General features: G+C 42.2%; 1 protein-coding gene across 1 annotated transcript in view; it reads left to right on the forward strand.

Annotated features, from left to right (window-relative positions):
• The window catches only part of hipk2 (homeodomain interacting protein kinase 2), a 65,769-nt gene that overhangs the window by 8,718 nt on the left and 44,973 nt on the right, over nt 1-12,078 (forward strand). Inside the window, 1 exon segment of the mRNA XM_030731809.1 lies at nt 7,136-8,315. Coding sequence (XP_030587669.1) covers nt 7,136-8,315 — 1,180 coding nt within the window.

Raw genomic sequence — 12,078 nt, forward strand, 5'->3', positions numbered from 1 at the left:
AAGAGTGATTAAGAGATTAAAACACTTTATTAAGCATGCATATTGATGAGTTACCTGCTACATGAGGCAGGAGTACATGTTGAGACATCTTAAAGGCATGTAGCCAAAATTAGTTTGATCTGTAGCATTAATGGGCCCTGAGCACCAGATTCACACCCCCCCCCCCCTGAAATATCACACAATCTTGTTGCCTGGGGAAGCATGTGCACCATCCCCAGCCTCTCTGTGATAGGAAGGTATTATATTGGGAACAGGCTCCAACCACATGTAGGGGTTCTAAAGAGCACTGATTTATGATAGATAGACACTGCCTGTTTCTTCCTGTGTCTACCATATTTGAACCAGTAAAAAGTGGATTTCATGTTCCAGCATCATCACTTATCATTATGAGACAAACTGGATGGTGTGTATCTCACAACTTGCCACTGAGAACTGAAACTAAAGTTTTTGCTTTTATGTCTGTCATAAAAACCAAGAAAAATAAGATATCAGATTTCGAACTTCTTTTTAAAGCTATTACAAGCTATCAGTTTGCAGTTTGAATACAGCTGTATTTTGGATATACAGGGAGGGTCGGCTCTGTCTGTGCCTGATTGGTCAGGTTGAACTGGTTCCTCCTTTGTTGGGGTTCACTGCTGGGTTTTCAATGTGTGAAGCAACAAATTAATTCCCCTGGGTGTGTGTAAGTGTATTTTGGGGTGGTGGTTTCATGACACTTGTTGCTGCATAGCTAAGATGTCTTTATCAGTTAGCTGTGGAGGAACGACCCATTAATCATAAAGTTACACAAGTGAACACACACGTGGTGTCCTAAAAAAATGCATGCCTAATGACCTGCACGTGCACATTTCTGCAGAAATCTAGAGTGAAATGAGCAGTGATGTGTACGCCTCTGGTGGAGATAAGCATGTCAGTCAGCATGCACTATTCTAATGGTCTCTGTTGGATTTTAATGTTGCAGCAGACTTTGACCCTTGTGTCAAAAACACACACAAAACCGGTGTGTAGTACTCTGTTCCATGGGACAGGGCATGAAAGGCCAGGATGCCAGCTTCTCACAAATACTCGTCGACTCCCTCGCTCTCTAAAATTTGAGCCTTTAGAAATAAAAATGAGGTCTATCTTTGTGGCCACTTGCTTTGACCTATTTGCCACAGTTATTACTTTGAATAATGACTAAAATGCCGATTTTTGTTTTTCGCATTCAAGCCTGTTGCAGCATAATTTAACTACATTTCGTGTTTACATATCTTCTGCCTACTTAACTTAAGTGCCATCATTTTTAAAACCCCAGGTTGAGGTGCATCGCAATACCAGCAAAAAGGCTGTTGTTCACATTAACAACAAAAACTTCCTGGATGCCAGTCCATCACGGTCGGCACGGAAAATAATCCCATACTGCTCTGGTTGCTCTCAAATCAATTTGCCATTGTACAGTTCTTTCTCCCACATTACACTCATCTGTGTGTCCTTCCCCCATTGTTTGCTGTGTTGGGTTACTGTTTCTGGCCTGTAGTTCTCATATGTTGATCTCATTATATTACATTGTGTCATTGTGAAGCTTAATGACATAAGAGGAAGTATGGTTTAGTGGGTTGTTTCTTGCTGTGTTTAAATGATAAGCATTCTGGAGAGTGGCTGCTTATCATGTGCCCGGCTCTGCATGGCCCTGCCTCCCCGTGTTGGAGCTGTAGTCAAAGCAGCACAGCTTGAGGCATGCAATGGATGTCGTTGGTAGTGTAGTCAAGTCTTGTGTTAACAGGTGCTATTGGTTTACGGTTGGGTAATTTTTTAGCCACCCTCCCTGCACCAAACTCTCTCTTTCTTTCTTTCTTTTCTTCTTTCTTTCTTTCTTTCTTTCTTTCTTAGTGTGAAGGAAGTTTAGTGCACACATACTACATTCGTGATTTGATTAATAAGCTTAAGCAGACCCACTCTGCCACCCAGCCTACCCTCTCCTCTTTCTCCCACTCATGCTTCTCCTCATCATGTCCTATTCCTCCCCTCCACCCTGTGACATGGTTCAGTGGCTGGTTAGGCTGACCTAGCAGTATAAATGTTTTTTCTCACACCAGCTGTTTTATGACCGCATTTACAACATGGATAACTGCTTCCTTATCTGTCCACAGTTGTCCTGGGGTAGCAGGCTTTAGACTTTTTAAAACAAGTTGTAGCTTTTGAACTTCGAATGCTCAAAGTTTCATAGCTTAGGTAGACCCTAGGAAAGTTAATACATTCAGATTTTTGTTTTCCATCAGCTGGCTTGAATATGTGGAGCCATATGTACTCCTTTGTCTCTGTGCTTCTGCATGCACTCGTGTGGACACTTTTGCGACAGCTTGTATGTGTGTGTGTGTGTGTGTGTGTGTGTGTGTGTGTGTGTGTGTGTGTGTGTGTGTGTGTGTGTGTGTGTGTGTGTGTGTGTGTGTTCATGTTTATGTATCTACGCATGTGCATTTTAACAAATGCTGATTGAACATGTTATCTCACAGCTTACACCACATGTTGTATCTTTGGCTGTTTGCTTCCAGGAAGGGGAGAGTTGAGGGAGTGTCACATTTACAGCTGGCATGTTGTTGATTTTCAAGTTAAAAAGTGCTGTGTTTATCTGTGAAACAGTATTCATATTTGCCTTTTGGTCCACCCATATGCTAGATTGTCCTCTTTTGTGTGTTTGTAAGAGAGTGAAAAGACTTGATGAGGCACTTCCAACTGGTCAAATATTGTAGTCAGAAAGAGCGCAAAGCCTGATGGAGCAGCAGCCGGTATGACAGTATCTCCCTGCAAGCTCATCTGATGCATTATTCTATAAATAAGCAGAGATGAGAGAACTAAAAAAGCAAGCAGGATGGTCAATAGTGGCCTCGATCGAGAGAGCGAGAGCGAGAGAGAGACCATGTAGAGTCAAGCTCCAGCTCCCCCACAGACGACAGAACTCTGGCAGGAGGCAGGAGCACTGTATGGACAAGATTTTCCTCTTGAGCAGTGTGTTCACTGTTGCATTTGCCCACAGAGTCTCTGTCACTGTACCTTCAACAGGTTTTCCATCAGTGAATTTATTCGACAAGATCCTTTTATACACCTAACATCAGCCTGTGTAAATAAGTACAGAAACACATGCAGATGCTTCCATACAGGCGTTCGTCATGCTGAACAATTTGGTGACTACAACACAGTTAGTCACAGTACACCGTGGCTTTTGCAGAGACTTGGAGAATCTATGAAAAGATCAGTTGAAACACTTCTGGGAACCAGAATAACAGAGCGTGCTGTTTTGTTTTGTTGTTTTTTTTCCCTTTAGTTCGTTTTCTGTCTAACGGAACACAATCATGCAAACAGCAGCTAAGAATGTGATAATGCTTTGTCTAGACAGTCAGAAGTCACTTCATTAGACAGCGATTTGGCCTAACCCCCCCCCCAACACCCTCCAGTCCTGCAGACAATGAGATGTCCAGTAAAGCGACAGGGTCACCAGAGCATCTCTTTTGGTGTCGGTAGCCATTAAGTCTTAGGAAGTAGTCCAAATATAACCAGGCCAGGGGACATCAACCAGACAGACCTGACTACTGTCTCTGCACAGTCTCCTAGGTGACTGCTGGTGTCTTGGTACTGTGTCTCACTCTACTCAGTCATTTAGGTGCAGATAGAGCATGGAAAAGTAACTCTAGTGAATGATAAATATTTAAATTTATTAGTTTTTTATTCATTTTTTCCTGAAAGTGCAAAAGATTACATTTACTTGTATTTCAAAGTTGTTTAATATTAGGATTTCTATGAAAGCGCACAACTTTGAAGGCAACCATGTGAGAGCTGAATGATAACCAGGTTTTATGAGACTACTTGTAATTACAAAAGACTATTTGGTAGGCTTGTTGGCATCTAAAGGCATCCTCATCAATACTCTGCCATGTTGTCTAAAGAGTATAAATGACAGGTTTAATAAAAGACAGCAAAGAGAAGCAGGTCATAGGCTAGAATGTGAGGGCTTCTCATAGTCCCGGCTCTCTATGCTCTATTCTTCTTCCATCCCTTTCAGTCCATCGCTCACCCTCATATGGCATGCAGAATGGCCCTGATACTCCTGAAAAGATTAACAAACCCATGACAGAGAAGTAATCTCTCTGAAAACATTGACTATTACCATTTCAACATGCTGCCTCTAAACAGGGGAAAATGCCTCTCTGGTATGCTTAATTGCAGTGTTTGGGACACACAGTGTTCCTTTAGGTATGCTAAATGGAAAACCTTGGCTACTGAAGGCATTCCAACATTGTAAATGTACAACAATGGACCTTTACTGTTCTGTGCTTGGCATGGAGTTCACAAATTCAAATAAAGTTCAAGAGGACATTTTGAAGGCAAAGTCTTTTGTGTTGCATGGTTTTTGACAGCACTATAGAGGATTTAGTTGTTCAGATTCTGAATCATAAATATTTTTGAACTTCATTTGGGGTGAAGACTGATTCATGAGGTCTAGTGCTGCATTCCCAATGAAGTATAATTGGTCACATTGTTTCCTGTGTATGTTGTCATGAGATAACATTCCAGCCATTTGACCTCTTATGTTTAGTTCATTTAATTACTTATCTGTCGTCTGCACAAGGCTCTTAAACTGTTGTGCTTTTAGTTTTAGCTGTGCAGAATTTCTCGACATGCCAAAGCTGAATTTCAAGTGTTTCCTGTGCATTTCTAAAGATTTTTGTTGGCTATTTTTCAGAGCCGTTCCCCAATTTAGACAAACACGCTTGGCCTTCAGTTCATTGCACTGTCGACTATGTTAAATGAACTCTTTGACCACAGGGTTCAAACTGACAGGGAGTCAATGAGTGACTAAGATCAGGGTTGAGGAGGAATTCATGTGATACAAATGCAAAACCCCTGAACTATCCATAATCACGCTGGCAGATATGTAATGTTGGAATTTTCCATAAGAAAAACATTCTGGCTCTGTGTCCATCCATCCATCTCTGTGTCCATCAGTATGTGCCTGTGATTATCCTCTCAGGCTCTCAGTCACATATTGTTGACACTGCTCTGTGACGCAATGCATCATTCAAATTATTTTTAGTGTAAAGTCCAGGGACAGGAATTGGTAATCCAAGGAGTGACATCTGGCCTTCAGGGCTTATGTGATTAGCAGAGAGCCTTGCCCCTAATAGCCAAGTGGACGTTCTTCATTACCCCTCTGGGCCAGCCATACCTGAGAGTCTGGACCTGAACTGATCAGGCATGACCACTTAAACCAAAAAAAAAAAAAAAAAAGCTAATGATTTTTCAGAGCACATATGTGCCGATATTATGGCTAAGCCTTTAAATAACTGCTACATGGAGGTGCAATCAGCTACTGTGCAACACTTGCCAAGCTTACAGTGAGCCCTGTAATGTGCACTCTGCCTTCAATCCTTCCGCATTAGGGCTAAGAGCAGATGAACAAAGAGATAAATAGTAAGTCCAAGCAAGGCCAGAGGAGAACCTAAAAAAAAATCACAAAAGTAGGAAGAAGGGAGGTCATGAGAGTTAAAATAAACAAATGAAGCAAAGTATAGTGGAGGGCTGCCAGCATTCTACTGAATTAATCATCATCACCACTGAAAGGGGCTAATAATGACAAAGTGACCAGTCATGTCCTCTCCGCTATGCTTTCTGTCCACAGAATGTAGTCCACAATTATAGAAGTTATCCCATCTTTGAGGGAGTATGGTCCTTTAATTATCTTTTAACAGAGCAAAACTTTCCAGCTTTCAAGATGTCTATTAAACACACAAAGCAGCAATTTTTCCAGCAGTAAACAACGTTTAAGGGCTGTTTGGATGGGTTCTGCTAGTGTTGTGTGCATGTTGTGACGGTAATAATCTTGGAATCATGCATCAGTTGATCAGCAGCATGGGCTAATTGTGTGTGTGTGTGTGTGTGTGTGTGTGTGTGTGTGTGTGTGTGTGCGCGCGTGTGTGTGTGTGTGTGTGTGTGTGTGTGTGTGTGTGTGTGTGTGTGTGTGTGTGTGTGTGTGTGGGTGGGTGGTGGCATGGCCAGGTGGAAGCTCTTAGTTTGTTAGCAGTAAACTAATTTTGGGTTTACTGGAAACTATTTAAACATATCATTAGTACAAGTCTCATATAATCTTGTGCTGTAATAATCATTTTGATGCTACAAACAAGCCTGTTTGCAAAAAGAGAGATAAAGAAAGGGACTATTTTTGGGCAGTTGTTTGCTTGGAGAAGCTTTTGCTTATTCTGAGGCAGCTTGTTCCCAGGAGTTCAGAGCACAGGCTCGCTGCAGTTTTACTTTTGTTTTGTTGTCTTCAGGATCTGTGGTTGAGAGGGAGTTGAGTCCCTCTCTCCTGTTTTCATAGTTACTTGAGCAAAATTTCTTCCACTACCTTCCCTAAAGTGAGCAATTGTGTACCAATAAATGGTAGGGCTGGGCTGAGTTGTGGGGAAGGAAATTGCAATCATTCTCTGAGACTTTCTGTGGGCCTATTTTTGTATATGATTTCGTATGGCTCCTCTGTCTCTATGGAGTGTCCTATGAAAAGGGTATTCTTTTAGTATTCACTGAGCCTATTTACTTTGCCGCAGATGGGAACAGTGGGGAAATGGCATTTCCTTTGCATGAACCAGTGGTTTGCATAAACACTACTCAATCTAAATCGGCTTATCTTTTTGCTAAACCTTTTAGCGTTTTTATGTTATATAACAAATACTTTTTAATAAAACTGTAGATTGTACTCAAAAACAATTTGCCTTCAGCTTTAATGATCTAGACTTGGATGTTTTACTACCATATATTATACAACAGTACTTCTGAGAAACAACTTGATGCCAAAGCAACAAATGCTTGATGACATTTTAATGGTTAATAACTCTTTTGATCAGTAGGTTTAAATCTGTGGATCAGTTTATAATGGTTTACAAAGTGATCATTTACCATGATGTTGAAAAGTTCAGTGGGTTTACACGCTGACATATCAGTAAATATGTATGGTTGGTGTTTTAATGACCTGCTCTGACCCAAGCTGTCTTTATTTAAAGCTTCTGGCTACCACTCGTGTTGCAGGCACTCTCAAATTCCTAACCTCTCATTTTCATTCCCCTCCTGTCTTTCTTGCTCCTCCCCCTCTGTTCCTCTCTTGTCACAGGTATGGCCTCGCAAGTGCAAGTGTTCTCCCCTCACACTCTCCAGTCAAGTGCCTTCTTTAGCGTGAAGAAACTGAAGGTGGAGCAAAGTTGTAACTGGGATATGACAGGGTACGGCACACATAGCAAAGTCTACAGCCACAACAGCAGCAAGAACGTGTCGGCCACCAGTGGCCCCCTAGGCATCAACAGCTCCCTGCAGGTTGCCAGCTCCACCCTGCCCTACGAGCAGGCTCTTGTCTTCCCAGCCACCGCGGGCCACATTGTGGTCGCCTCAGCCAGCAGTACTTCAGGGGCTGTGGGGTCACTGCTCGGCAGCGGGGGTGGAGGCAGCAGCAGCAACAGTAGTGCCGGTGGAAGTGGCGGGGGTGGCAGTGGTGTGGGTGTTGGGGTTGGTGTTCACAACCTGACACGCCGCAGCACAGTCAGTCTCCTAGACACCTATCAGCGATGTGGGCTCAAACGCAAGAGTGAAGAGCTTGACAACAACAGCAGTGTGCAGATCATTGAGGAGCACGGCCCATCGATGATCCAGAACGGAGCAGCCAGTGGAGCCACAGTGGCTACGGTGGCCACAGCCACCTCCACAGCAACATCCAAGAACAGTGGCTCCAACAACGAGGGGGACTACCAGCTGGTGCAGCACGAGGTGCTCTGCTCCATGACCAACACCTATGAAGTCTTGGAGTTCTTGGGACGAGGAACCTTTGGACAGGTGGTCAAGTGCTGGAAGAGGGGCACAAATGAGATTGTCGCAATCAAGATCCTAAAAAACCACCCATCTTATGCACGGCAGGGTCAGATCGAAGTCAGCATCCTGGCACGTCTCAGCACAGAGAGCGCAGATGACTACAACTTTGTGAGGGCCTATGAGTGCTTCCAGCACAAGAACCACACGTGCCTGGTATTTGAGATGTTAGAGCAGAACCTGTACGACTTCCTCAAGCAGAACAAGTTCAGCCCGCTGCCTCTCAAATACATCAGACCAGTGCTGCAGCAAGTGGCCACAGCACTAATGAAACTGAAGAGCCTGGGACTGATACATGCTGACTTGAAGCCAGAGAACATCATGCTTGTGGACCCATCTCGACAGCCCTACAGGGTCAAAGTTATTGACTTTGGCTCAGCCAGCCATGTGTCCAAAGCTGTCTGCTCCACTTATCTACAGTCCAGATACTACAGGTAAGACAACTTTGAGTCAGTAATTGGTTTGTTATGAAATGGATTAAGTTAGCTATTGTATGCATCACTGCAGATGCATAGTGGGGAGGGGACAAAAATGTGCCTTTGTGCTTTATTTGGCCAAACATCCAGATCTGCTGCAAACCCTATGAGCTACTCCTGAAGGTCTCTCTTTGTCCCATTATTTTTCTTGTGCTTATTTATCCCCCTAGTTAACTTTCTCCAAAATGAGACAGGATAATAAAACTCAAAGGCTTACTGAGCCAGTGAATCATTGTTTTTGATGTTAAAAAGCAACAACAGCCTGCTTTAGTGTTACTTTGATGAATATAGAAAACCTGCTGAGACTCCAGCAAAGATGCAACAGACCACATAGACCATATCTGAACCCATTTCACTGTTTGGTTCCATTGAGAATGTCATGGGAAGCTTTTTTTTTTTTTAGAGGGAATTTAATAAGGTCTTAGCAAAACTCCATTATAGGAGAAGGGCGATAATCATGTGAGGTAGCAGTCTACCCTCAAGTTTCAATTCACCCTTCTACTCCCCAGGCCCTCAGACCCTTAGCCCCCCATCACTGTAGCTGGCTTCCATTTCCCCCAGGATAGAGATGAGGGTCAGCCGGAGTTCTCCTGTAATATGCGCTTGTAATCCACACCAGTGGGCCCTGCATTAGAACCAGATGACTCTCTCTGGGCAACCTTTCTTTCTTCTCCTAGTACTTTTGAAAAAAAATATATTTTAACCATAGCAAACAGTGTATTTGGGTTTTAGCAGAGGCTGAAGTGTGCATGGAATCAAATGGTTTCCATGCCTGTACAGAGAGAAGCTTTGTTTGGGGCTCAGGAGTGGTGCGGGAAGTGAAGGAAGAACAGGTGTGTGTGAGCTATGGTACCACACAGACACACAGGTGGTAGCTTCACAAGTGTGAGTCGTGCAGATTCTGTTGAGAGAAGTTTGTGGTCTCCATTGAGTGGATTCTGTTGATAGAAGAGCTTGGTTTTGTTATCTTTACAGTTTATCACTGGGTTTTTAAATGTGTTACAGAGAAGATCATTGTTTCCTGTTGAAAGATGGCAAAGGTTACAACAGAGCAAATGCACAGAGGTGGGATTCAAACTATTGTACCCGCAACATAAAAATGTTTGCCAGGTGTATTATTTTAAATTAGCTATAGTTTTTGTTTGACTGAAATTTGTTAACCTTTCTCCTTAGCTGACTTTTTAAACTACATTATATTACAGGAAGATCCCTATATGGGAATTTGTTTGCACAATGCCAAGAGGCCAGTGCTGCTATATCAGTTTAAGTAGCTCATCCTGAAGTAAACACCGCTGTTAGCTTTTTGTTGCTCCTTGCTGTAGGTCAACAAGCAGGTTATAAAATGCTCCTGTTTGTTTTCTCGGGAGTGAGGAGTGGAGGCGAGCGAAGAGATCATCCCTTCGTTTCCTCTTGGCAGCAGAGGAGGGGAAAGAAAGTCTGACGTTGACCAGAGAATTATCCACCAAAACCTAAGCGGGGACTTGGTGACCCTGGCGTAAACCGCTGGGACAGAATAAAGTGTGACTGTGTTTCTGTGTGTCACAGTGATTTCTGTACTTCATAATGACTGTGTGCTAATAATATGTGTACTTTACCAGGACTGATTGTGCAGAATGAGGCAAGTCTTTCAATCCAATTCAAAGAATGAGCTCATGGGACAGGAACACTAGGGGTGTTTTAACATTGTATGCATTTTGGACAGCAAACAAACTTTCGCTGCGGGTAGAGTTCAGAGTGAGTTCAAAAGCTTAGCAGAGAACATCAAACCATCTTTGATGAGACGATAGCGAGGCAGTTTCTGTTGCCTGTACCTTTAGAGGGCGGAGATTACACACAGGTGTCTTTTCACGGTTCCACAAAACTGGCTCAGTATCACTCTACACAATAGTAACCACATCCCTGTGTTGTATTCTTTGATTTAAATAAAATATGTGTTTGTTTTTGTTATTTGTCTCATTTGGAGTTTTTTTTTTAATAGATGAAACTGTAAAAAAAAAAAAAAGGAGGAATTCTAAGCACAGTTCAGACATTATAGACCGACAAAGCCTCTATTGCTGATTTCAGCTTCCATCCGGTTGTTTCATAAACCTCACATTCAGCTGTTTGCATTTTGGATGTCACAGATATTGTTTGCTGTTGACGTTGCATGTGGTATAACAGCCTTGCAAATGAGTTATGGATTTTCCACAAGGTTGACTTATGCAAATAAAATACCAGTATTCAAAGTAAACAAGAACAGCTCTCAGGGTGCCTAGAGTTTCAACTGCATTCGTTTCGGTGCTTAGCAAACACAGGGTCATGTCGCTGAGCTCATCTATCCTTGTCAAAGAGGCCCATCTACAGCACTCCTACACTTGGTGAAACAGCATTTTATATGCGCAAGATCCTTACAAATTCTAAATACAAATATATACATTCTGCAAAACGAGAATCTCACTGTCCAGTTCTTAATGATTCTGTGGTGTTTATGTCTTAATTACATCACCATGTGACCTAATGCTGGACCTCCTTCTTTTATCCTCATTTCTACTTCTTCCCTGCTCCTCTCCCCTATTCCCTTATAGCTGATGATGTAACAGGTAAGCTGGCTAGTCAAGCTTACCCTGTGTCAGATAAAGGGATTATTGTGTTGTCCCAGCTGGGCATTTTTGCCCTATTTATCTCTTCGGGTTAAGGCCATGAGATGGGTGGAATGCAGCAAGACATTATTAAAGTTTATGTAAAGTTTCCTGAGGCAGTTCAGCTGCTAGGAGCAGGCCTCGTGATGACTGCTGGTAGAGAAAGGGAGGTGCACACTGAGGCAGGGATTGAAGGAGACACACGTTCTTACCCTGCAAGAATGTCTGTAGAGAACTGCACTGTCTCTGTGTCTTTATGTACTGCACAAGGCTCATATCTGATGACTTTGTCATTGTTTAGGAATGCAGATAAATTGAAAAACCTAATACAGCTGAATTGGAAAGCATTAGAAACAACAAATTCTTTTCCCTCAGACCTTTTATCCCAACTAGAGCATGATCAAGAGTGATTGGGTAATAGAACTAGAAAGTGGAAAAATAGAAAATAGAAAGTGGACTACAGACATCGACCAGAAGGTTTCTTGTGCCAAAAATCTTGTCCCTTACCAGCAAATTCCGCATATCCATGTGTGAAGGCATCTGTTTAAAGTGATTAGAGTGGACATAGAACTGAAGCTGCTGTCTGGCCCTTATTTGTAAATTTGTAAGATCAAGTCATGCAAATAACAAACATGTTTTGCCATTGTAGACTTCTTTTGTTACCCAAATTTTGACATATTACTTTAAACCTGAGGAAAAAAAACATTTTTATCCCAAGTGTTTTAGAATAAAAATGAATAAAATTTGGTATGTTGCACTTGCTATGCTGTTGATTCAAATGATACTCCAAATACCACTTTTCATAGTGCAACACTTTGAGTTCCACAAGCAGAATTTTGTACATTGTTGGAGGCTGTAAGAAGATAATTTAAATTTAATTTAAAAAACTGAGTAAGTAAAATTCAAATCATCTAAACTGGGTAATTAATATGTCTCTAATACTTGGTTACTTTTTATTTGCCTCCTTACCATAGATTGTTTAGACATTCTAAACACTATGGTGCATGTAGTGAGTGGCTAGGTGGGTGGAGGTGAGAAATTGGGAGCGAAATTTCTCTTTTTACTTTTATGCTACACTATTTTATTCTTGTGTTGAATAAAAT

The sequence above is a fragment of the Archocentrus centrarchus genome, chromosome 6, assembly GCF_007364275.1.
Source record: "Archocentrus centrarchus isolate MPI-CPG fArcCen1 chromosome 6, fArcCen1, whole genome shotgun sequence".
In the NCBI taxonomy this organism is placed as follows: Eukaryota; Metazoa; Chordata; class Actinopteri; order Cichliformes; family Cichlidae; genus Archocentrus; species Archocentrus centrarchus.